General features: G+C 38.5%; 2 protein-coding genes across 5 annotated transcripts; one reads left to right on the top strand and one right to left on the bottom strand.

Annotated features, from left to right (window-relative positions):
* Nucleotides 1–6: 6 nt before the first annotated feature.
* Nucleotides 7–18168, top strand: LOC149024543 (myosin-binding protein 7-like). 4 transcript variants are annotated; one of them, XM_089144772.1, is made up of 4 exons: nucleotides 10–2062; nucleotides 14153–14199; nucleotides 16981–17123; nucleotides 17463–18168. In XM_089144772.1, the coding sequence occupies exons 1-3, from the start codon at nucleotides 653–655 to the stop codon at nucleotides 17087–17089; spliced, it is 1566 nt and encodes a 521-aa protein (XP_089000898.1). In that variant the 5' UTR covers nucleotides 10–652; the 3' UTR covers nucleotides 17090–17123; nucleotides 17463–18168. The 4 variants fall into 4 exon arrangements, with proteins under 4 accessions (XP_089000899.1, XP_089000898.1, XP_089000897.1 ...); XM_089144771.1 differs by lacking the exon at nucleotides 17463–18168 and having other exon boundaries at nucleotides 11–266; nucleotides 380–2062; nucleotides 16981–17434; XM_089144770.1 differs by lacking the exon at nucleotides 17463–18168 and having other exon boundaries at nucleotides 11–2062; nucleotides 16981–17434.
* A 5769-nt stretch (nucleotides 18169–23937) lies between these two features.
* Nucleotides 23938–26639, bottom strand: LOC149024542 (terpene synthase 10-like). Its single transcript, XM_089144768.1, has 7 exons — nucleotides 26409–26639; nucleotides 26062–26329; nucleotides 25610–25985; nucleotides 25312–25530; nucleotides 24867–25005; nucleotides 24504–24752; nucleotides 23938–24418 (listed from the first exon to the last, which is right to left on the bottom strand). The coding sequence occupies exons 1-7, from the start codon at nucleotides 26634–26636 to the stop codon at nucleotides 24122–24124; spliced, it is 1776 nt and encodes a 591-aa protein (XP_089000894.1). The 5' UTR covers nucleotides 26637–26639; the 3' UTR covers nucleotides 23938–24121.

Raw genomic sequence — 26639 nt, 5'->3', positions numbered from 1 at the left:
TAAATATAGAAATAAATCATTTCTAGGGTTTCGAATTTCGTCAAATTTTTTCCCCCTTCTCCCTCGCTCATTTGCCTTTTCCTTTTCCGGAGAGAGCCTCCCGCTCTCTGTGAGCATCATTTCCTGCGAATTCCTGCTGCCGTTTGAATCACCGGAAAGCAGGGGAAGGATCAGGAGGTAATACTGTTTGCAGATCCGTGGATGCTGAAGCTAATGGAAATGGACTCTCTTTGATCTCTGTTTCGGCTTCTTCTACTTCATCCATGGTATGCGAGTTGCGTCTCTCTGGAGTTCTCGTCTAAATTGATTTCTATCGTTTGTAATAGAAAAAATGTTTTCAAAGACGTTTGGTTTTCACTTCTTGGTCTGGTGGTTACAGGTGCGTTATTGAACGTGAAGGGCGGGTGGGTAGGTGGGCGGGCGGGCGAGAAGAAGAGGAGAAGAGATTCTTTCTGTTTCAATTTTTTAGGATAATAATAAATAATGGATTTCTCTGTTAGATTTGCTTTTCCTTTTTCTTGAGTAGTTTGTAGTTTGATTGATTGGATTTGGGGATGGGAACATGAAGAGGATCTGGAATTACTATGGAGAAACGGATATCTCGTAAAAAGATTAATCATCTGTTGGAGTTTTGCTTGTGTGTGATTGCAATATGTTTATGAATTCGGATTCGCCACCCTCGAAAGTTTCACTTCAATGCTGTAGTTGTAGCTGTAGTTGCACGTTGATTAACAGCACTCCTGTCACTTGGCAACGTTCCGTGAAGAGGAAGTTTGATGAGTTTCAATATGGTTTCCCGAATCTTCTATCAGCTTTGGATCAATCGGATCAATCTTCTGTTGTTCGAGTCGAAATTGAGAACGAATGCGTTGCCCTGCGAGAGACTGTCAGCAGCCAGCAACAAACTATTCAAGAGCTTTACACCGAACTGGACGAGGAAAGGAATGCTTCTGCATCCGCTACAACTGAGGCCATGTCGATGATATTGAGGTTGCAGAGAGAAAAAGCCGTGATTCAGATGGAAGCCCATCAATTCAAACGGTTTGCCGAGGAAAAAATGGCCCATGATCAGCAAGAACTTCTTGAATTGGAAGACTTTCTGTATAAGAAAGATCAGGTTATTCAAGCTCTAACTTATGAGGTGCAGGCCTACAAGCACAGAATGTTGAGTTTTGGGTTCACTGATGCAGAGGTGGAGGGTGAGATGGGTGCTCACCGTCAGTTTGAATCCCAATTGGAACTTCTCCCTTATGACTATCCTGCTTTGAGATGCAATACGGATGAAGCCCAAGGTCACCCAGATATAGAGGACGATGTTGATCTTGAAAAATATGCTTTTGGCGAAACCCCTCGACCTCAGGCTGATACCCCTCGTAACCGCGAACATCTGCAGAATTTGGAGTACAGAATCTCTCAGTTGGAGAGAAATCCCAGCAGCAATCGTTTGGATGGGGAATTCTCTGGCTCAAGGAATAATTTTGAGAAAGAGGTGGTTGGTCAGTCTCCGCGGCCTAAGCATGCCAGGAAGTTATCTGCCGACAGTTTAGGTTCATTCTCTGGTACGGTTAAAGAAGCAACTCAGTATTCCGGGATGGAAAGTCCAAAGCCTGTTCCCAGCTTGAAAAAGATGAATGAATTTTCACAGACAGAGGAGTACTCTAATTTGAGAAAGGTTGATAATGCATCTGATTTAGGAGATGACATGGATGACAGAGTGTATACTATTGACTCTGTCCATCAAAGAGTATCTCATAGCAATGGTGCAGAGCCCAAACCTTCTGTGGGAATCCTTGGAGATTACACTAATGATCCAATGAATTCAGTGAACCAGGCTGATATGGGGGATCCTGGTATCCAAAAGCTCTACATGAGGCTTCAGGCACTTGAGGCTGATAGGGAATCAATGGCGCAGGCAATTATTTCAATGCGGACTGATAAAGCACAACTAATATTACTGAAGGAAATAGCTCAGCAGTTATGTAAAGATATGACACCAGAAAGAAGGATGCCTCCTGTGAGGAGGCCATCTCTGTTTGTGAGTATTTCCATGTCAGTACTGAAGGTATTCTACTTTGACATCAACCCACCTATACCTTTGGTGTGCTTTGTTTCTGTAATTGCTGCAGATTCCTTGCAGGAAATTTTCTTGTTTGAGTTGCTTTTACCAAACAATGGTCTTGTTTTTTTATTTTAATTTTTAATTTTATTATTGTTATTATTATTATTATTATTATTATTATTATTATTATTATTATTATTTTTAAATTCCTTTCAGTTAGCTTATGCAGTATGTTGGTCTTCTTCATTTTCATCATTTTACATCATAAATTGTCTTAATTTAATGCAGCTCGATGTACTTTACATTCTTCTTTTTGGGCATTTGTGAAGAGTTTTCTTCAGTTTCCAGATTCTTGTGTCACAAACACTGTAAATCTGAAGATTGTGGAACTTATCAGAGCCGCATACGATTGAAATTCACCGTTTTGAGGCTTAGGAATAATAGTACTTTTTTTTTGGGGGTCAACAGAAGGCATGGTTAGTAAAATGAAGAGAAAAACATAGCGGAATAGCTTTTCACTAAGTAAAAGTAAAGACTAAAGAGGAACTGATATTATGTAAAAAGGATGGGGGAAAGGCAACCCAAAATTTGGATACTTGGACTTCAAAATGGTATAGAGGCCTACTAGTCATCTCCATTCCATAGGATACTGGAGACATGCTGTTGTTGCAGTCTTTAACAATTGTTTGGGTCTTTCAGCTATACGTGTGATCTTTGCAAAACCAAGCACTTCAAAAGATGTGCATGGAAATTTTCCTCAGCTTTGTTTTGGTCTTTCCCATTGTTTTAGGACCTAAGATCCACACCATAGTGTAAGGCCAAGCCAACTGAGGTCTCTAGGCTTGCTGCTTAGCGCCTGGGGCTGCTGCCTGCAACACATTGTTAGTCTAGTAGTACTTAGTTTTATTTCCAGCACTGTAATTTCAGTTGGCCCAGTGGCACTTTAGTAAACTTGTTTAACTTTAAGTCAAGGACATCTGATGTAGCCTTAATTGAGTGAGGATCAATCTTCCAAGATCTTCTTACTAGCTCCAGCATAGGGTGGTTTATGGCAATTTTGGTTAGGATCTATGGGGTAACTTCGTTAGTGTTGTCTTGATGGGGTTTATGTCAATGATAGTTATTTTGGATAAACTAGGTGAACTCATATTGGAAGTTTGGTTTTGTGGGGATTAGGTTAGGTTTACGTAGATTACTTGAATATGGGGAGAAAGTGAGATATCTCAAAGAGATGTGTTTGGGGGGAGTTGGGGACCTCTAGGGTTGGGGTGAGATTAAGATTGAGTGTGGGGCAGAGGGTGGGGGTTATGCTTATTAAGTTCGGTCAGCTTTGGCTGTCTGATTGAAAGATACGCAGTTTCTTGATTTTCTTGATTAAATCAAGAAACTAAGGTTTTAATTAAGAACAGCAAGAACTAGGGTTAGGGTTTTCTGTTTTGGCTACAAAAATCGATCAAGGCAAGGACCTATGGTGGTGAGGCTGTGTATGAAGTTTGGGTTATTTATGATGGGTAAATGTTCAGATATGAGGGGGTTAGGTTTTGACTCAATTGAGGTGTCCTTGGTTGAGGTGGAGAAGTTAAAAGTGCAAACTGCAAAGAAAGGGACTGGGGGTTAGTTTTTCTTACCTGATGTTGAAGAATAACAATCAATGATCTAGGCTGCTACAGTCAGCAGGGGAGTTAGATCTTCACGTAAACACCTTATAGCCTTTTCCCAGGGTTTTAGTCACTAGAGCAGCAAGTACACTTGAGCACATGAACTGAATAGCAAGCTCTGCAACTGGAAAACTGTATAATGAAACTGTAGTTTTTATTCTTTCCTCTTGCGGGTATATATAGTTTCAAAGCCTGTTGAGTAAAATGAGGCCTTGATGTTCTTATTATAATCTAACTTGTGTATCTGAATTCTAACTGAAAGCAAGTACTTAAGGACACCTGTCCCAGCCAACTTGAACAGAAACCCTAAATCGTGTCACTAGGGTGGCAAGTAGACTAGAGCTTTTCAACTAGGGTCTCAACACATGAACTGAATAGTGAACTCTGCAAAAGTAGAAGTGAATGATCACTGCAAAAGTAGAAGTGAATGATCTCTGCAAAAGTAGAAATGAATGATCAAACTCTAATTTTATTTTTCCGTCTTGGGGGTGGGGGCTGGGGTATATAAAATTAAAGCCTGTCGAGTACAATGAGGCCTTGAAGTCATAATTGCTGTCTGACTTGAATAAGCAATTCCTAACTGAAGGGGGATTTATTTAACACGCTAATACTTGAGGGTATCTGCCCCAGACAACTTAAACAGCAACCCTAAATCTTGGGCCTGTCCTTATAGCAAACAAAACTGAAATGAAAAGGTCTAGATGCTCCCTTATTAAAACTGAAATAATGAAGCTGCTGGGCAGCAAGGTCCTGGGCCCTAATTGGGCCTATGCTTCCAGTGCATGCAGATCCTAGGATCTACATCAACAAGGTCATTTTAGGGTGTTTTTCCCCCCCTTCAATCTTTTATTAAAGTATTTTAGTTTAATATTATTTCTTGTCAGGTGGTCCATAGTAGACTTGCTTAGTCAGTTTAAGATTTATTTGGTTGCTGCCGTAGTTTAGGTTAGTCTTTTAGGTCCTAATTTCAATAGAACTACATGTATCCCCGCTGTCCTACTCGATGGAGGAGATATATACTGATTATTTGCTTCAAGCTCAATTGCTTTTGTGTCATTTATTTTTGTACTGACAGATTATATCAGTCTAGGCGCAGGCATCTCCAAGGTTTAAGTTTACTTTGGGTTCTTGGTGAGATCAGGCCAGATCCTTCCATGGCTAAACAGACAGCTTCCGAGAAGCCATTCCAGCTCCACAGCAACTACATGGGACCACATCAATGTAATCTTGTAGCCTACACCCATTATCTGCTCCTTTCACCCTTAACTTCTAGTTTGACACCCTAGCTTCATTTGATCCCTTCTGTCCCTCCAAAACCTAGAACTTCCATACCTCCCAACCCCTCCATTGAGATCCAACCCTTGCATACCCCAGCCTTCTCTGACCATCTAAACCTAATATTGCCATTCTTGTTTTGAAACCCTCACTTTGGCCTAGAAATTAGAGAACTCTAATGTGCTCAATTTCCCAGCCAAATCTCTCCATAATTTTGGAGCATAACCTAGCCAGTAGAACCTATGCTCAATCCATTTGTCATTGGATTCTGAAGTCATTAAGACCCCTAAACCCATCACTTTTCATTACCTCTAATTCTCTCTATTTCACAAAGTCCTCATTTCTCTCATGAAATTTACCAGCCAAAGTGAACCTAAGTGAAACCCTATACTATATATATCATGGTTTGGGCTTTCATTGGATTAGTTTCCATTGTAATCGTCCACCCTAATGAGCCTAATGGGTAATTAAGTTTAGGACAAAATTCTCTCACTAAGAAGGAAAGCAGCAGCCAAGCTTGCAATCAGCAATTTCAATAATGAAATTCGTCTCCAATAAAAGGCCCTATTACATCAAGAATGACAAAGCCTTGTCCCTACTAGATGGGGTCAGCTACATCGGCCTTGCCTTCCAATCAGTTCTATTTGAGGCCATACTAGAGTCAAGCCCTAAGCTATGCATATCCTTTCTTTGACCACTTGTCCTAAAGTTATCTTAGGTCCGTTCCCTAATGCTTCTAATTCCTTCTGGATTAAATCACTTATTCATACGGGGGCATTTTAAGGCCTTTATTGCATGCGGCTGTGCAACCTCAGTCGACTTTCTTGTAGCTTATCATTTACAACTTTATATAAAGGACTGAAAAATAGACTGCTAGAAAAAGGAAAGGCATAACCCAATCCTTAACATGTCAGGTTACTAAAACTAACTAGGAACTAAAATAAACTCCAAATAAGGTCCTAATTACATTCTATTGATTAGTCAAGTGTTAAGTCACATGCTGACATAAATTGCTCCACATAGAGCTGTTTCGGTGGAACTAAACTAAAATGATTCAATGAACCTTAAGCCTCAACATAACAAGTCCGAGACTAAGTACTAATTAGGATTCCTCAGGACTTCGTTTCTTTCTGTTTTTTGGTCAAATATGTCTTGGTTTCATTCAAGGAGAAAAACTCTAAAATGTGATTTCCGTATCCAAGCTTAACCTATCTGTGCGCTCATTTACTTCATCTTGCTATATCTTCTCTTAGAGGGACTATTTCACTTTTGGCTTGGTGGTATACTCTTCCTGTAGCGCTTGCTTCATATTTTGCTTACGGGTAAGGTTACTCCAGTGCACTGGTGGGGTCTTTCAACCTGATCGGGTATTCATTATCAGAGATACATTGGGGTATTTCCCTGGATCTCTATTTGAAGCATACGCTTGTACAGATGGAAATTGTTTACTTCCCTTAAATACTAGCCTAATTCTTTTTCACGTGCTCTATTGTGAGAAGAAATCTAGAACTGAACACCCCCAAAAAAAACAAACCATATAATTGATTTAATGGAACTAAATCATGTAACCCAAATTCTAAATTTAGATTTGAGATAACACCCTAAAATTAAAATTGGGTCACTCTCGGATCCTCTCCTTGTGAACCAAATCAAATAACCAATCCTTGGGAAGCCTACTTCAATTTTATGACACACAGTGACAGTAGTAGTTTGGGGATTGCGTGGAATGGAATTGGGAAAAATTAGGGTTTAATAATATCCAAGATGGGATGGGATTGGGAAAGTTAGGGTTCTGGGGAGGACTTCAGGAAAATTAGGGCTCAACAATAATCTAGATGGTTGGGTTGATTTGAAAAAATAGTAATTCAGCTATGGAATCAAATTCAGAAGGAATGGGGACAGGGTAAAAATTGTTGTAAGGCTTGTGGCTAGGCGGAAGAGGGTTGGGATTTGGGAAGCTTGCGGTTGGGGTCTTGGGAAGTTTAGGGATGAATATGGCAAAAATAGGGGGCTGTCCCAAGGTTCTTGGGTTGTTCCTGAACTCCTTCCTTTTTTCCCCCCCCCTCCCGTTCTTGATCTTTCTTGGAATTCTTGCTTCTTCTTCTTCTTCTTCTTCTTCTCTCTCTCTCTCCCTCTCTCTCTCTTTTTGCTCTTTTCTTTTCTTGCCAGAAATTCTGCAGTTGTGTTTCTTGGCTGCCACAAGTTAAAGGAGGAAAGATGAGAGGTAGGGGTTGGGGAAGGTCTGCAGCGGGGGAGGGTTGCTGGAATTTGGGCGGGAGATGTGGGGGAGGCTTGCAGATGGGAGAGAAGAAGGGGAAAAGGGGGCTGGTTTATTAATTTTGCAAGTTTGTGATCTAGAAAATTCTTTTTTAGTTTGTTATTAAGTTGTTGGGTTGTAAAGGGGATCCTAATCCAAACTACTACTGTTAGTGATGTAGGACAACCTTTCTTGGTTGCATTTAACTCTTAGTGATGGAGGACAACTAGCTAGGACCAATTCAACCAGCATTGGACGCTAGTTCAAACCTGCCAACTAGTCAAAATAGAAGGTCCCCTTTCTCCACAATTTTGACCAGTCAACCAGGACTGCCACAATAGGAGAAAACATGAAGAAAGAAGGCCTAAACACTGTTCACATAATTGTTCATGTGAACAGTATCACAGCCCTTTATTTGGTACGTTAGGAATCCTTTGTGGAAGATTTGTGGGGCCCAAAATCAGATTGCATGAAGATTTTTTTTCTTGGGAGATTTAGGACCTTAGTTTAGTTTATGTTTCAGTAGTTTCTATAAAGCCTAGTAGTTTTTTATTTCAACTAGTTTCTATTTTCATAAGATTCTATTATCACTAGTTATTAAGATATTAGTTTTTATTTCTTGCAAAGTTTTAGCTGAGCTATAAATATGCCTTACAGTGGAATAAAAAAGAAGACTTGTGGGATAGAAAAAAATGAAGTTAAGCTTGAGCTTTGGGTGTTTGCAGCTCCTCCTTCTTCTTCTTAGTTTTCTTCTCCTTCTTCCCCTTCTTAAAGACTGATTCGTCTGGGATTTCCTCTTCTTCCCCTATCTTCCTTATCCTTCTTATTGCTCTATTCTTGATTTTCCCTTCTTCCCCTATCTTCTTTATCCTTCTTATTTCTCTATTCTTACCTCCATTATTGAGGCTCTTCAAAAAATTTTGCGCTGCTTAATGGGGGTCCAATAGGCTATTTTGGAAAAGTCAAACACAAGAGATTCCATCTCTCATATTATGTTTATCTTGGCAAAGGAAATATCATGTAGAGGATTGGATTAGTTGGTCAGCAAAAAGAAATTTAAGACCCTCTTTAGTCCAAGGTGTGTAGATTTCGTTCCACTTTCTGTTTGCTGATAATATTATTTTCTTTTTGAATGCTTCTACCCAGTATGCAAGGAACTTGAAGCAAATTCGGGATATGTATTAAAACTAGTCTAGTGCACATTAGTTCGAAAAGAAGAAAGTTTTTTTTTTTGGAATATCTCCTTTACTAGAATTTAAAATATTTTCTTGATGACCTAGGTATCATCTTTTCTGACTAAGTGCTTAGAGTAATCTGCAAGGAACGTGTATCCAAGCTATGTTACTATTCTCTGTTGGTTTAGATTTAAAGTAGACTACTAGTTTAGGAAAGTAAACTTTATCTATGGCAGGAAGGGTGGAACTAGTGAGGTCAGTTATTTCATGCATGCCTGTTCATATTTCTCTGTTTATTGGTGGTCCGAGTCCTTGAATAAGTTGGTTGAAAAGTGGATGAGGAATTTTATTTGGATAGGTGATATTGACTCTTCCATGATCATTGTGAAATGGGATGACGTCTGTACACCAGGAGGTGGATCTTTTCTAAGAGAGCAGCAGCTAAACCAGGGTCCCATTAATTGTTGTTTGGGGCCAAATCTCGAAGGACACCAGCAGTTCTAGGCTTGTAACCCTGTTTCAAGTCTGGAATTCCTGGACAGCTACTAATCTTTTAAAATATCCTCACAATAGGTTAACAATGACCAGAAGCTGTAACTTGCTTAAAACACTCTGAAAGCCATGCGGATAGGATTGGGTAGATGCGAGCCTTCCCTTATTGAAGGAGGGGATTTAGGGTCAGGTTTAGGGTTCAGCCAGGCTAGGACTTGGTCTGAAATTGAGTGAGGATGTTCTGTTGTGGACCTGTGGTTCTGTAATTTCATAAATAATCCTAACGGTCTAGGGTTTAGAAAATAGATACCCTAGTTGGTGTAGGACTCTTAGGGTGCTGGATAGGGTTAAGGTTGAGAGGAGAATAGAGAGGATGTAGGAGAGGGTAATCCTAAAAGTGTTTAGGGTTTAGTTGAGGGGTTTAGAAGTTATGAGAATTGTGGTGAAATTAAGGTTTAGGGTCCCACAGGGAAGAATATGAAGTGCAGGAAAATTCTTCACTACTAGGGAAGGGACTGACCTAGGTTCTAGAAGTGAGGAAAAGGAGAGGAGAGAGGTGCAATCCTATGGGGAGGTTAATAGGGGAAGGGGGGGGGGTAGAGGGTTTAGGACTAAATGAAAGGGGTAGGGTGCGGCTGCTGCAAGAAGAAGAGGGAGAGGGTGAGTCTTGCGGTGGGATAGGGTATTTGGGGGGGGGGGGGGTTTTACTTGTGGAGGATGGACTGGTTATATGGCTGCTGGTTTGATGCATCTGAGGTTGCTGCATGGATGAGGAAGATAAAAAGCAAATGCTGAAATTGAAGAAACACTCTTATCCGTCAAACCCAGGTCGTGAGCTAGCTTCCCATGTCTCCACGTGTACTAATTTTTAGTAATTCTCAAAGATTTGCTTGCAATGAGGTGGGGGCTTTTATGGTCTTATAATTGTGGGAAACAAGCTAAAACTCAACTTAGGAGACTTACTTGGACTCAAACTAGGGAATATATGTTGGATTGGGATTCCTTTTACAACTCAACAACTTCAATGCCACAACTAGGAAAGGAGTCTTCTAGTGTACTCCTAAACAAAGATAACTTGCAAAAATAAACAGCCAACTTTCAAAAGGAATCCTACTTGAATATTTGATTCTAATTGGGAGTCATACTCAAACAAGGACTCCAGCCACTAGTCCAATTGAAAAACAAAAAGTAGATGTTAGATCCTAAAATTATTCTGCAATTAAGTTGACCCTTTTGGTGCTCTCTCTCTCTCTCTCTTTATATATATATATATATATATATATATATTTTGGGGGGGGTGACTTAGTTGCCCAGCTGTAATTTCGGCCAGCTCCTTGGTGTGCTACTAGGGCCTTGTTTTGGATCCAAATTCTTAGGGACCCTTTGCTTGCTGGATCTAATCTAATTAAACCAGGTGGCTTAGGTATCTGTCGCTTGCTAGATGTTAACAAATTTGGCTTAGTAAGCTGGTGTAGTGGTGTGGCAAATCAAATAGTAACTTGATCATGAGGCTTTCTTTAGGGCTGGATCTTGTAAACACCAATGGCTCAGAAGATTAAAGCCCTGCCATCAATTGTTTGGATGCAAATGATCCATGGGATGTTACAATTCAAAGCAAAGGTGTGCTGTTGTCCGCTAAACACTACTTTTGTTCTAAGGAGGTAGAGTCTCTCAATCATCTATTTTTGGAATGGGAATTCATCTTGCAGTGGGTATTTTTCTAAATTTCTTTGGCTTGACTTGGTGTCCACATATTTCCCTTTTGATTTGAGGCCTTTGTTGGAAACATAGTTAAGGTCGGTGGGACTTGAGGATGTGTGGATCTCTGGTCTTATTTTCATTCCAGCCCTAATTTAGTCAAAAATTTAGGATGCTTAGAAGGTCAGTCATGGAACTTCACGGGATATATAGCATGAGAGATTTAGTTCTTTTTGGTTCAAGAACTCTTTTACATCAGTCTCTGACTTGGTATGTGCTGAGACAAGTAAGCATTCTGCTCATTTTCAAAAAGAAAAGAAGTAGTGTATGGAAGTCATTGCCTTCCGGCATTTTGTGGAACTGAATGTGGAAGGTAGCTTTCTGGGTAACCCAGGTAAATCAGGTGCAAGTGGGGTTTTTCATGACTCTAAATGTCATGTCATATTCTCCTTAAGATCCTTCTTGGAAACTTTGAGTCTGAATTTATGGTTGTTATCTCAGGGGTCTCAAGCTAAAAAGCTTTCCCTCACCTACCTCAGGGTGAACTGTGATTCAAATGCTGTATTCATTCTTCATTCTAAGGGTATGATGCTTTGGTTTGTGAGGCAGAAATGAATGGCTTTATATGATTTCCCTGTGCCTCAAGTCTTCACAGAGAGAGTTTCCAACGTTGATGATTAACAATATGCAATTCACATTTGATATTGATTTAGAGATTTGTAACATAGAGTTTGTTATGCTACCATGCTTCCCTGAAGAGAAAGCTCCACGGCTGTAAGACCATATTCCTGTTATTCCTGCATTACAAGCGCTTTGCATGGGGATGGTCAAAGTTGTTTCTCACATGTTGTTTACCCCTCTTAATATGAAATACGAGGATTTTGTTCAAGGAGAGTTGATAGGGGTTTGTTAGAACTCCAAATCCACTTTTAAATTGTTACTTGAGTCAATCTAGGATGCCATAAGTAGAAGTCCTGTTTAAATTCTGTTTTTGATGTTATATCCTAGTAGGAGTCAGTAATAAAGGCTATGAACAACATAGTCCTTGCTTGTAACAACACAGTTTTATGAATACAAATATTGAAGAGAGTTGTTGCAGCTAGGGTCAGGGTTTGAGTAAGCTTCCAGGGTTTCAATTGAAGGAATTTCTCCTTCGGCAGCACTGCTTGTCTGCCTACACTTCTCCATCCCTATCACAGGCTTCTAGACGTGGTAAGTAACAAGGCTAGTCTGATTCCCCCCCTCTTTCCCCCGCCCTACCCTACTGTCTCTTCATCCTTCGGCCCTCTTTTTCTTCCCCCTAACCCTAATTTCCATGTCTCCCAAACCCCTCATGAGAATAACTTCCATTCTAGACCCATATTCCCCCCACTCCCCTCACCACTCAATCCCAACCCCAGCCCTGTTTTCTCTCCTTCAAACCCTAAAAACTTTGATCCCCTAGAATCACCAAACCCTAATCTGAAATCTGAAACTAAGAACAAACAGTTCAGGTTTCTTAACCCTAGATCCGACCTAAAACTCTGTCTGAGAAGCCCTGCAATCCGTATTAGACTTGGCCGAAGGTTTTGTGAACCCAACTTACCATGCTGATCATCTATTTGATCTTGGTTTCCTGGCACTCACCCTATTGAGGCTACACATTGGGCTGCATTTGTTTGCAAAGGTGGGGTGGGAAAAAAAACATGTGGGTCCCATGTGTAGTGGGATGAGGGAGAAGGAAAGGAAAGGAAAGGAAAGGGTTTTGTGGAAAAGTTATAGTGGTGGGTCCCACTTTTTACTTTTCCCAACTTTCCCACAAAATCCCACCAAATATGTGGGGTTTTAAAATGGCTTGGGGTGGGAAAGTTGAGTTGCCACATCACCAGACAAGTTTCCTTGATTCAAGGAAACTTGTCTCTCACTTTCCCACCCCAAACAACCAAACAATCTACCATTTTGGGATTTAAGGGAAAAGTAAGAAATCTACACTTTTTTCAAGAATTTTCCCACCCCACCTTTATTCCAGCAAACAAATGCAGCCTTAGAGATCAACGTGGGTTTGGGCCATCAGAGCCAGAGTTGCACCCCCTAATTTCTGCTATAGGGCCAGGTGGATTTGTAAGTCCTGAATTACTGTTCCCTATTATGGGCTCTGATCCTAATCTATGACATGGACAAAGGTTAACTCAGCCATAAAACAGGATCTGGAATTAATAGAATGGAAAGCTTGCTGACAAATTAAGTCTGGGTTTGTTTGGCAGGTCAATGGATGGACAGGCTAAGGGTTCAGTTGAGTGAAGGAATGGGTTTGAGAAACAGGAAGATATAGGGGGTTTAGCAAACGAATCTGCAGCATGGTTTTCTTATAACAATTTGCGTTGCAGGCTTAGAAATATGGTTTTGATGAATTTTAGGGAGATTTCTGGTAGAGACAAATCAGTAGGTCAAATGGGGTTAATGTGCGACCAATTAGTTTCCTAGTGAAGAGAGAAAAAGGGGGGGGGGATTATGTGCTGTGAAGCAGGAAAAGTGATGATGACTAGATAGGCCAAGAGAACATGAGAATCAAATTAGAAAGTCACGTAGGAGAGTCTAGTCACAGAAGTAAGGTCAGAGCAGCATTGAGTGTAGTCTGGAGTTAAAAGGTCTTCTAAGGGTTTGAAAGCTTGTTTGGGATGAAGAACAGCAACAAGAACCGGCCTCCTGGGCGTCTTCCGCAGGTGGTCAGCAGATTAGGCATCTGCGCCTTCCTACGTGGATCAAGTTCCGTGGAAAATACTTCAGCAGAACAGATATTGCTTGACAGCATAATTGAGAATCAAAATTGCTGGCTGATTGCCCTGCTGAGTTGTTATTATATATTGCAGTATGAGGAAATGGCAAAGGGACAAACTTGAGAAGTCTTACAACTAGTAACTTTCGAAGTCTGACCCCTGCTTGATATGCAAAGATTAAATCCGTTTATAAACTGATGATGAGCTACTAATCCTGTCATATACTAATTAAGAAATGAGAAACTAACAGTCTCCTATGAAAATAGAAGGCAAGAGCTGCAAGACTGCTAACCTGGTCCACACAACTAGCTGAACTAACCAGTTCATTGCCTGACTCTGTGTTAAAACTAAAACAACTCAGTGCTGTGGACAGTAACCTACTCAAAATCATGGCTTCTGAGTATCACCAACTTTTTGGGTTCACCATCTAGAACTGTCATTGAAAATCCTGGTTCTGAGAATTTTATTTCTTATACAATCCTTGGTAGAATTATGGTGGCCTGTAGTAGTTTTGGTGCCTTCGAGTTAATCTCTCTCTCTCTCTCTCTCTATATATATATATATATATATGTGTGTGTGTGTGTGTGTGTGTGTGTTCATCTTTTACAATGGTGAGAGTTCATCTTTTACTTGGTGTTGCCTGTTTGATTACAAAATACAAAGCAACATCTAGTTGGAACACAGAGTTTTTGATGGTGATCCTGTTACTGTGCAACATTTTCTCTTCTCTTTTATACTTTAAGCTTTCTAGAGTTCTTATCTTGTCTTGCTTTTTTATTCAGTGGGTCACTTCCTTCGCCTTTTGGAGAAAAAAAGCATGTCAAAGCAAGTGAGTGAATATCCTCTTTTGTTTGTTAAGGCTGCAGTATTATGTTATGGTAGATGAGTTTTTAATGCCCATGCATGATGTCTACGCTACGTTCTTGTGCATGACAAACTGTGAAGGGGGGGAAAATGGAAATTTGAACAATATATGATTTTCTTGGTTCTGTGAAGATGAGAAGTACAAAACCATGTATCTTCATAGGGTGTTACCCAGTAGGGGCTTGCAAGTTATATGGGCAACAAAGAATGATCTCCCTATTCACCCAAAACAACAGATGCTGGGACACCTAATACTGGACCTTTCGGTCAAATTACTGATCAATTTTAACCGTATGACCCATCACTGACTGGTCTTTCTGCATTGTAATGCCAGTTGCCCAAGTTTCCAACCTCGGGATGGCTTTGTTTTGCCATTTGGTAAATTGTATAGCCTCATCGGGCATCACGTTGAGATTCTAGACTTTCAATTGCTTGTCCATACCTTTCTGAGCCATTGTTGAAAGATGCAGGGCCTTTTTGGTATCAATGTCCATTCCCATTTTCGAACAAATTTTCATTTTTGTGAGTGTTTTGTACTTATTTGTTTAAAAGAACACAGAAAACTTCATAATCCACAACAAGTCTATTATGAATCCTAGGCCAAAGACTTATTTTATTGATTTTTGTGCCAAAAAAGTTCAAATCAAGGGTATTAATAGTAAAAAACATTATTTTCATGGAACCCATATCATTTCTCTTTCATTTCACTCCAAAACCCTACGGATCTATTCTCACAACTCTGCTCGTCTCTCTTCTTGATCGAGGCTTCTCAAGCTTTGCTTATGGCTTCTCCTGCTTGAGGCTTCTCAAACTCTGCTTGCGGTACACCTTTGTTCATGGATTCTCCCTTATTTCTGGTTCACTATTCATGTCCTCCTTGGGCTGTCAAGAGTTTGAATATTTCCCCATTCACTCCTTCAGCAGTATCGCTTTCAGAAGTGGTAGATAAGGAGCAAGTAGTCAGATGAACCAGGAAGAAGCTTGAACAATTTGCCAACTGGAGTTTGCTACTCCAGGCTGAGAAGCAACAGCAGGAGTACCTCAAACAACATGGGGCCTCTGATATCTAGGGCTTGATTCTGTCCAACAGTAATGTCACTGAGTTGGGTTTTCTCAGTTTTAGAAAACACCTCAAGTGCCTTTCTGTTCCAATTCCACATACCCATCATGAATCAGTTCCACAAAACACAATCCTTCTTGGACATTATATCAAACAAATGCCACGAAATCTTCTGTAAAACCATTCTCAGCATAATTCTTGATCAAAGAACTACCACAAAAACATCTGTCTTACAACCCATTAAATGAATGGTCTTGTTAACCAGTGGATCCAGTTTTAATGCAACTAAATTGGCAACAGGCTATAATTACATAGGGAAAAGCATATTTATCAGGTGCAATTCCACAGCTTAACATCTTGAAGTGAAAGAGTAGAGCATATTTGAATTGACCCCCATTGTAAATCCCTTGGTCATCAAATTCCAAGTAGATGTACAACTGAAGCTGGACAAATACGTTCCTTGCATCTGTAACCTTCTGCGAAGAACATCCAGATCCTTGTTCCCATCAAACCTACTTCACTAACTTCTTTCACGATGATCTGGGAATGCACTTGTTGTCCTTGTCTAAAAGCAGGAGTATTTGAACAAGACTGGTTGATGACTTAATCAAAATCATTGTCAGTGCTCTACGTTCCTAAAACAAAGAAAAAATTGAAGAGCTCGTAGATTCAGAAGAGCCTTGAGATCTGTATTGAGAGTCTTGGTTATAGACCAGCTCCGATGGTTTCTCCTGTAGGCCACCCTTAGAAGCAGGCGCTTTTGAAGATAAATCCTCTGAAGTGCAACAGTGCATCAGAGAAACAGAGCAAATCTTATCAGAAACTGATATTCTGCGAGAAGAAAAGATTGATCTTGAAGCTGCAGATCACCACTGTTCTGCGATCGTGAAATCATCCCCTCGATCTTTCCCTCCACCTCTACTGTCTCTAGTCGACAATGACCTGGAGTGTTCTCATGCCATCACATTGCCAAGAAGGTCGTTTGGCTCTTTAAGCTGTTCCTGTCTCTCTTACAATTACTTCCATTGTGAATGCCAGTCTGGTGGTCTTCTCCTTGGCTTCTTCAGAAAGCATCTGCAGAATAATGGGAACCAAAGGCGAATTTCAGACATACAAAGTCTACTTTTCAGTTTGACATGCCAAACCTATTTTTCATCCCATAACGAATTCTTGACATTAGTTACCTGACCATTTTTTATTTTTGACAAAAGTAGATTTTATTATTGATTTCTTTTAGATGGGCAAAATGAGAATAAAATTTGATACCAAAAAGGCCCGTAATAACCTGATAGCCATACCCATATGATAAGAGCTAAAATTTTGATGGTTATGATAAATTACTGTTTTAGGTGGAGAAAGAAAGTCCTCGCACTGTATGCAGAATTACCTGCTTTGTGTGTTGTGGTTTTAGATCATGATTCATGACCAACAACTGGATCAATAGTTAGTCGTTGTCTTTCTGTCTTTCTTTTTTTTTTTTTGGGGGGGGGGGGGGCAGTGTTAAGAGTTCATGTATCGTTATGTTTCTTACTAATATATATATATATATATATATATATGTATATTAAGTTCATGTTTGGATATTATCATCTTAAAAAAGGGCTTGCTGATTACAGTTCAACAATTGGTCTTTTATTTGCAATGCATGTAGTTAATTATGAGAATATTTTTGCCTTGTTGTATTAGGTATATGTCTGGCTTATCAGCCGAAAATGCGGGCTTGCTGATGCTTTTAAATAAGGGACCACGCAAGAGGCCATGGAGATGTATTACAAGTGTACAAGCGAGAAAATAGCCTGGAGGTGTATACATCCATGAGCAAGATCCATGTAATCTTTGCTCATCTGTGTTTATAGTATTGGACGTCAAACATGATTTTGCGTGCAATATTTTGCATTCTCTTATAGATTTTGTGTGACCTGAGAATGGGAGGTTTGATTTTTCTGTGCATTCTTTGTTTTTTACACGTTTCTTTTCTGGATTAAAGTGTTCTTTGTTGGGATTAATGAGTAAATCATGGATATAAGTGTAGTAGATTTTGGGTGTTTCTTTGATCTGTACAAATGTATTTCTAGGGTATTCAATTTGTGATATCCTCCACTGTATATTACAGCTTCATGAACAATACTCAATCTGAACATTTGTAGATTACTTTTCTGCTGGTTCAGGCCTTGGAGCATTGATGCTGCTTTTGCGCTGGGGTCTTTTACATTGTTGCCAGTGTTTGCTCTCATTTCTGGCCTTTCTTACCTCCTCTTTGACAGTTACTAGCGGTTTGGAGGTTTTTGCTGCCATCATTTGTTGATGCAGTTCAGTTCACATGTTTCATGAAGTAGAAAGGTGATTAAGAAATTAATCTAAGTTGAATCCTGAGATCAACGTTGGCATGGAGTTTCCTCATTGGGTGAATTGTGATGACAAAAGTAACTAATTACTGTCTCTCTCTACGCTGGCCATGTTAAGCTATACCATTTTCCTTGGTAATGATTTACTTGTGCAGATTCAAACTCAGGACTTCATGATTGAAGAGGGTAACATCAGTTGTCTAAACAAGGCAAAAATGATATTGCATGCTCTCGTTACTGGAAAGCTGTATCCAGTGCACGAGCTCTTGTGTACGGTAGAGTTTGTGGAGAATTAAAGAGTTGTAAGACTGGAAGTTATTTCTGTAACTCTTCTAGTAATTAGTTAGATTTTCAGATATTAAAGATCTTAATCTACACTTTATCCAGGTAAATATAAACTATTTTAATTTTGAACAAGTTGGTTCTGATAAGTTTTGAGTTTATTATTTTAAATAAAGAATGCAAGAGATTGTTTTACTTGGTCAGTCCATGATCCATTATTTTGTGTCCAAAATTGTCGTGGGTTGTTATAAATTATAAAACAGGCCATGCCAGGAAACCATTTTATTTTTTCTTGGTACAGGAAAGTCATTTTATTTTAATCAGAATGGTTGATCATGATGGGCTTGTTAAATTGCATAGAATTTAGGGATACACAATCCTTTTAAATGAATTAAATTAAAAGAAGAACCAGTAATATGGTTTCCCACCACTCCAAAGTGGATTTACAAAAGATAAAGATGAATTAATATTTTTCTCTAATTCTCACAGAGTTAAGAGACCATTATGATTGAATGTTTAATGTTTATTTTGTCATTTTACAGTTAAGAAGCCCAAAGACAATTATTATAATCATTTAGAATCATATAAAATAATTTCACATGTATATTCACTCTATTGGTATTGGTAGTAGAAACTTTCTAAAATTGATAATGTTGAATTAAATAATAAATAAATAAAAATCTACCGGAAGTTTTTCAGTAAATAATAAAACTTAAAAGATAACACCAGAAAATAAAGAATTGTCCTTTTTTATTACCAAATTGAAAAGTAAATATATCTAAAATTGAAAACAAGTCTTTTTTTCTTTTCTTTTCTCTCTTATTTTGATTAGAGAAGAAGATTATTTAATTAGGGTTAAAATTTTTCTAATTACTAAAATAGTAATGTAATTTAGTATAAAATGTAAATAAGTAATATATCTCAGGTTATTTTGAGGTTTTTAAATAAATAGAAATTGTCACGTCATCACTTAAACGTTATTTAACTTTTTTTTTCTCCCACGAAAACGAAAAAAACATTAATTAATTAGTTCTTTTGATAGCAACTTTGTTTTATTCGCGGAAGAATTTGTATGAGCAATAGTTTTGTGTTTGGGCTGTTTGTATTCGTGTTCGTGAGAGAGCGAGAGACTGTGTTTGTGTTTGTTTATGTGTCTGTGTTTGCATTTCTGTATGTGTTTGTGAGAGAGAAGAGAAGGATGAGTTGCGTCACCACCACCACTTCCATCAATCCTAATAGGAACCATGTCTGCCATCAGCTTATTATCACTAGCTTTTTTTGGTTACTCAGAGGCAAATCTACAGAAGAAGAAGAAGCAGATGCCAGTGAAAGAACCTACAGTCTCCAGCAGAACCTGCATGCTTATCTTGTACACTCCAGCTTTTCTTCTAGTATTCCCTCTTTTTGCCATTTCCCTAGATAAGGGTCTTAGGTTTATGCAATTGTCAGAGCTGCTTTCTCCATCCATTTCTTCAAAAGGATCTTAGGGGTACTCTTTACCCGCACCTTTCTTTATTCTTCTCTTCTCTTCCATTTTCATTCTGTTTCTTATGATTCCTGTTTGCTCACTTTTTTGATGATGGATTTGTGCTAGCATGCCAGGGTCTGATCCAAGGGAAATCTGACAATCAGGCTGTATCAAAGACTTTGATGCCTTTTGTGAGAAGGCAATTAAACTCGTGGGGTTTCTAATGGCGAACTTGTACTATCCTAAAAACATGGCTAAGAAAAGAGAAGAACTACTTTTTAAGATAAAGAAAACAAAAGACTGAAGTGTAATTGTCATTATGATTGATGATTGTTGTCTTTTACAAATGCATTCCAATGGTATGTATAGAAGAAGAAAACAACCATCCTCCATAAGTAATTAAAAACTGATTTTTGAGATAATATCGCAGAAGCTTGGAGGCCTAGAAGTTCAAATTAAAACAATCAAGCAACCACAAATAACTACTGCAATTTCTTCATCCTTCATGAGCTTTGGCCTGCCTAAATGAGGGAACTGATTTCGTCTTGGGTCAGAGCTGATTTAACTCTACTTATTTAGTTATTCATTCAACCCAGTTCACAACTGTTGGAAGTTTTTGGGAATTAATGTTGCACTTCATGCCCCTTTGATTGAAAAATACTGGCTCTCTTGAAATAGAACGACCATATTTCAATTTCCCAAAAACTCCTTCAACTTCGTTGGGTAATTGTATTACAAATTCTAAAAAAACACAATAATGAAATTGCAATACAATTGAAAGATGAAGATCCTTTGGCAATCCGGAGTGCTTGATGTTGCAATCGTTCTTGGCTAAGGATTTTCATCTTTCAATTGTATTGCAATTTTATTATTGTGTTTTTTTAGAATTTGTAATATAATTACCTTACAGGTTAAGGTAATTTGTTTCTGAAAGACCAATGGCAAGTCTTGGAGATGAAGACTTCAACAAAGACGAGAACAACAACATTGTGGTTGTTGATGGAGTTAACAGGGGATGATATCCTTCAAACAATACCACTGAAGAAAACATCAACAAACAAGGATACAACACATTTGTTGGCCGAGATGGTATGAAATATCTATTCTATGCTACCCATGATTCAATCCCCACCAATGTAATTCTGACAGTGATAGATCTTATCCTGGATTTGGATAAGATGAGGATTGTCATCAAGTTTGACAAAATTGAACAATTTGGAGGTTAAAATTTCAAACGGTGGAGACAAATGTTGTTGCTTGCCTTAGCCCAAATTGGGGTGACATTTTCCTTGACTAAACCCATGCAAAAAAAAAGTAATGATCCTGTAAAGGAGGGCAAAAGGGTGGCTTGGATTCAAATAGACTACCAATGCGAGAATCGAAATTTTGAATGCATTATCTAATGACTTATACTATGTGTATAGTTCATTATAACATGCTTATTCGATTTAAAATGCTTAAGAAGTATTCTCTTGAAGATGCTGGTTCAAAGAAATACTTGGTGGCTAGCTTTCTAAAATTTTCTATGAAAAATAGTGACACTATATCAATCCAAATTGATTTATTTTAAATTTTGTTTAGGATTCTAGTAAAAGAGAAAATGGTCATACCTGAAGAATTTGAAACCAGTGCAGATTGAAAAACTTTCACTTTCATGGAATGCTTTCAAGATGTCTATGAAAGATAAGAAGACGAGATTGACCTTAGACCAATAGGTTGTAAATATCAAAATTGACGAAAGAAGCTGGCTCAAAGACAAGGGTGAAAAATACCTTGGGGAAAGACGCTTATTAGCAAACTTGGTGGAAACCAACAAGCAAAACAAGAAGAGGAAAGTCATCAAGACTATGATGAGTCTTCTAAGAAGAAGAAATTGGTTTATTTTTTTGTGTGGAAATGTTAGCCATTTCAAGAAAGACTGTAGGTTCAAAAAGAAAAAAACTGAACAGGTGAACCTAGTTGAAGATGATGTATTTGTAACTATAATCATGGAAGCCAATTTGGTTGAAAAATCAAAGGATTGGGTGTTGGACAGCGGTGCTACAAGACACATTTGTGATGATCTCAAGATATTTTCCTCCTATTCCATAGGCTCAAATGATAAAAATGTATTTATGAGAAATTTCTAGAGTGAATTTGTTATGGGAAAAAGTAAGGTGACTTTGAAATTCACTTCAGGGAAGACTATTGTTCTCACCAACATCCTCCATTTGCTGAATATTAGGTGAAATTTAATTTCAATTCCTTTGCTTAATAAATTAGAAATGAAATTGGCTTTTGAAAGTGATAGACAATTATCACTAAAAACAATGTATTTGTGGGAAATGGATACCTTAGTGAGGGTTTGTTTGTACTTAGTGTTTCCAATGTTGTAATTGAAAATACTAGTACTTCTTTTGCTTACTTTGTTGTTTTGTCCAATTCTTTTGATTTGTAGCATGATAGATTATGCCATGGTATTGTGAAACATATCACCAAACTATGCAAGTTAGGCATGATCACCAATAAAGTGGAATCTCTCAAGAATAAGTGTAAAACTAGTGTAGAGGCTAAGTTAACCAAAATACCTCATAAAACTATGAATAGAAATTGTGATATTTTGGAATTGATTTATAGTGACTTAAGTGACTATAGCCATATGAGTCAAGGGGAGGAAACAATTATGTTATCACTTTCATAGATGATTATTCTGGATATACCATGATATATTTTCTCAAATCAAAGGATGATGCCGGAAAGACATTTATATCTTACAAAACGGAAGTTGAAAATCAACTTGGCAAGAAGAATAAAAGACTTAGAACCGATAGAGGGACTGAGTATTTTATCTTGATAAGTTTTGTGAGGAAAATGAAATTATCTATGAAACAAATGCTCTGTACCAACTGGAATCAAATGGGGTAGCGAAAATGAAAAATAAATCTCTTAAAAAGATGATGAACTCTATGTTGTTGAGTTCTAATGTACCATTTGATTTGTGGGGGGAGGCCATGTTGACTCCTTTAGTATTTTCTCCTTGAAGGTTGTCAGTATGACGAGTACTACTTTCTCGATCCTCATGTTCATCACTTGGAGGAGGGTCCTTAGACACTGCCTCTCTTGGTTGTCGAGATTTCTCTCAGACATTCTCTTTTCCTTTATCCTGATTTCTCTAGGATGGTCGTATTGAGTGGTCAGGTATTGATGCTCAAGCTTCCTTTGGCTTTGGTGTTCGACTTTCCCTGGTCACGTCAAGATTAACTAAGTTAACTTGCTGACCTATTCCAGGGACGACCACTTGCTGGCGGATGCTTGCCCTAATCAATTCGTTCAGATCTAGAATTTGCTTTTGGAGTTTGTGAAATTGACCCATGGTCACGAACTAATCCAATTGCTCCGATGGGATGTCACGACGAGGAATTCTTGTGATTCCTTCATGCGCATCCCCTGTATTAATTTATGGTTTGCCTTCGCTGGAATCATCTCCAACCACTCTTCCTGATCTGGTTTGCATGATGGCCTTTTGATTAGTTTCTCACAGATGGCTCCAATTGTTGCTGCAGAATCCTGCTCATCCACCCAATCAGATGTACTTGCAAGAATGTGCTTGACCATGTTGGTCGAGTAGCATCTCTGATGATCAAGTTCGACGAATATTCCTTCAGGAAAACAGGAATAACAAATTGCAACAAATAGTTAATCAACTAAAGTGATTTCTCTTTTGAACTTACCCTCTTCTCCATTGGACTTGTCCTTTTATAATGAAATTTACTTGAGCCATGTAGTATATGAATTCATCTTGAACTCTATCTTTGAGAGGTAGTGGTTTACTCAGACTTCCTTTGTTGAGTATAATTCAAATTCTACAAGTTAATCTAAGCTTCCCTTTATGGTTAGGACTCTCGTTCCTAATTTAAAGGTGTGATTATCTCTCCGAAGTTTATTCATGACTTAATTCATAGGTCAACCTGTAATTTGGCCGAACTGTATTAATCGTGGTTGGACGGTTTATTTTGTTCTGCCCGTATCAGTGACTAATAGAAAGACATATCGTATGATGAGACATATATTCTACTATTGTCCGACATTGGTAAATGTGTTAATTAGATTAATGATAGATTTTGTGATTGAGATTCCATGGTTATATCAGTTTATCGTAACAAAATAATTAATTTGGCGCAAGTAGAAGATTGTTAGGTTTATCCTAGCTAATATGTGGGTTTGGATTAATTATGGGGGGGTTCATAATTGATGGGGACCTTAATACATTGGATTGATGCATTGCCATTAGGTTTGAGACGGGCCAAATTGGTCTACTGTAGAAGTGGACCAGGGTTTGGATTTGCTTTTAGAAATAGTTATGATAGAATCCCTCCAGTCTCTCAAGTCTTTTGTTCTCTTTTCTCTACACAAGAAAGATGTATAGAAACAAAGACAAGGAGACTGGAGAAGACTTTGTCAATTTGCAGGTTTTAACATTCAAGATTTGGATTGATCCTCTCTCTCTCTCTACCAACAATTAACATGTTATGGGGGCAATACACCAATATGGTTTAGGTAGCTGAAGAAAACAAAGGTGTTACATAATTTATTCTCACAAAACTTAAAAAGGAAACATCACTGTTACATAATTTATTCTCACAAAACTAAAAAAGCGAACAACACTGTTACATAATTTATTCTCACGAAACTGAAAAAGCGAACATCACCAACCTGCTTGCAACGAGTTGCAATGCTCCAACCATAATAGATGTTATGCTCCAACCATAGTAGATTTTATTATTAAAGACAACACATCGCCCTTGCGTTTGGTACTCTCAGTACCGAGTCCATTTCCATATTGATAAATAAAGAGTGATGTTCGCGCAAGATTTAAGCAGGACTGGACAAATTGAACAGAGAAAGGGGACTTGGTTATAGATTTGTTCATCAACTTCCATATCTCCATGATTCTATCTTTAATGTGTTCACGGGCTGCTTCCTCAGAAACTTTATGTTCTTGCATGTAACAATGGATTGATGATGAAACAGCTCCCCTCTCTAGCTCAGCCTACATCAAACCCAAAAAGGAATATTTTTAGGCTATGTGATTTGTGAACAATAAGAGAAAATCTAGGGATCAGTTATTTACATACCGATGAAGTGGCAAGATCATTAGAAAGCCTAAAAATCATGGAAGGACCAAATATTATATCTGGGTTGCTCTCCAAGTATTCAAGTAGTTCTTGATTGATCTCTTGTCCTGTAGCAAAAAATGCATGGAAAAGAAATACTGTCCCAGATGATGAAACCCATCCATTTTTCAAGTACTCCTCAGTTGATGGGGTAGATCTCGTTTGGTACCACTTGGCCTCCACCAACATTGCCTTAATGAGATCTACCCACTGTGCCAAAATGGGTGGAGAAAACACACAAACACGCAAAACCTGAAATTTTAGTAAATTGACTTCTAAGTTCTATGTGCAGAAGATGATACTTCTGGGTTAAAGATATTCTACCGTTTTCCTCAAGTATGGTAAGATATTCCAGTCCTGTTCTTTGAGAATGTCATATGCCATTTCATTAGTGGTGTTGAAGAGGGCTAGTAACGTAATCTTCATGCAGTCTGGAAGTTCTTTCAATGCTGTCATATCCCATCTGAAACAAAAACGGACATATGACAGAACGTATTTCAATTTCAGTAGCCTTCTATATAGGGCTCAACTTCAGTGCTGTGCATTAAAATTAATGCACAGCACTAAGCTGGCCAAGGTCAGGATTCAAAGTGATTGTCAGATTCGATCTCAATCACCCATTTTGCTTCTTTTTTTTTGGGTTTCAACCGTTGTAGTTCAAAAAGAAAAAAAGCAAAACAGGTGGTCTAGATTGAATCTCAACCACAAGAGTTCATCTTCACCATTTGCAGCTCAATATAATTAATCATAAAAGGAAAAGTTTAGTAACCTCTCAACTGCACTAGTGAAAAGCTCAAGTTGTTCAATCGAGCCATAGATATCATAAATGTCATCTATTATCAGAACCAAAGTCATCACTTTTGTAAGCCACATTCTACAACACTCATATTGGGGCTCATACGTAATCCCCATACTAAACAAGAAACTCTCCACAAGCCGGTCCCTTGCAAAGTTAACTTTCGGCATTAAACCAAGATTTTGCCACCACCTAGTAAAGCAAGTGATTCAATTAGTGGGAGTCACAATGGTTAGAGAAATACACTGAGACATGGCTCAGTCATACGTACCTTGATGCATTTCCAAGATCTCTCTGATGTACTGCTTGCACCCTGTTAAAGTCCAGCTTGGCCAATTCGAGAATTATAGGATTCATATCCTCTTGATGCTGGTATACATCAATAAACCACCTTGTCTCTGCCCTAGGCATCCTCCAGTGCAGAGGAACTTCCAGGGAATGCTTCACTTGGGCTTTTAAATTTGAGTCTTTATAATCCTTCATCATCTCCTCAAGATATCTTTTAGTGAAGTCTCTGGCTTCATCCAAGAGACTTTCATCTTCAGTACTGAGGTATGAAGCTTCATACAAGCTCAGCATTCCCATACTGTCATCACAGAGGTACTCATGGAACTTTCCTTTTCCATCCATGAATCTATTAAACACATCTGCAATCATGCAGAAAAGTCCTCTTTAAGATTTAAAAAACACACTCAAAACCAACCTTTAAACAGTGCTACTTACCTTGGTAGACCAGATATCCATGTTGCCTAAGAAGCCTGAAATGAAGAGCAGTTGAATACAAATCATGATCCTTGATAAACTCTTCTGCTTTCCTATTATTGTATATGGCTCGCAAGATTCGGTCTATCTCTTCATTGAAGAGGTGTCCCAAGCCCAGCCTTTGCAAGACATGGATCAGCTTGAGCTGAGGCACTGGTTCAACCTCCTCATTTAACATAACGCTGACATCTTCCCTGAGTTCCTCAGCTCTTGATCTGAATGTGTCATCCTACGTACACGTATAAAATCAAGAAAATCAACATGAGATAACTGGATATTGACTTCTGCAACTTAAGATAATTACTTACCACAGAGTCACCATGTAAGGACTGGAGGAAATTATAGTTCCAAATGGTAGGTTGATAGACAAGTGATGGCTTATTGTCTTCCGCTTGGGATTCGATGCTAGCATTGGCAACCCATCTGGTTTTGGAATTTAATCTTAGATGGCGTGGATCTCGTAGTATGGCAGCTGATATCGTAGGAGACTTTGAAAATTTGAAGGGAGTGTTGAAAGCGTAAAGTTGAAGGGCCATTTC

This window comes from Hakea prostrata, chromosome 2, assembly GCF_041222555.1.
Source record: "Hakea prostrata isolate BN-2017 chromosome 2, UWA_Hpros_2, whole genome shotgun sequence".
Lineage (NCBI taxonomy): Eukaryota > Viridiplantae > Streptophyta > Magnoliopsida > Proteales > Proteaceae > Hakea > Hakea prostrata.
This window is presented reverse-complemented; position numbering and strand designations above follow the sequence as displayed.

What these genes read in the sequence shown, in the direction of transcription:
- LOC149024543 (XM_089144772.1), top strand. Translation starts at nt 653, where the DNA reads ATGTTTATGAATTCGGATTCGCCACCCTCGAAAGTTTCACTTCAATGC. An exon ending in TTTCCATGTCAGTACTGAAG is followed by an intron (nt 2,063 to 14,152) that starts GTATTCTACTTT and finishes TTTTTTATTCAG; the next exon opens with TGGGTCACTTCCTTCGCCTT. An exon ending in AAAAAAGCATGTCAAAGCAA is followed by an intron (nt 14,200 to 16,980) that starts GTGAGTGAATAT and finishes TTGTTGTATTAG; the next exon opens with GTATATGTCTGGCTTATCAG.
- LOC149024542 (XM_089144768.1), bottom strand. Translation starts at nt 26,636, where the DNA reads ATGGCCCTTCAACTTTACGCTTTCAACACTCCCTTCAAATTTTCAAAG. An exon ending in TTCACTAGTGCAGTTGAGAG is followed by an intron (nt 25,006 to 25,311) that starts GTTACTAAACTT and finishes TTTTTGTTTCAG; the next exon opens with ATGGGATATGACAGCATTGA. An exon ending in ATGATCTTGCCACTTCATCG is followed by an intron (nt 24,419 to 24,503) that starts GTATGTAAATAA and finishes GGTTTGATGTAG; the next exon opens with GCTGAGCTAGAGAGGGGAGC.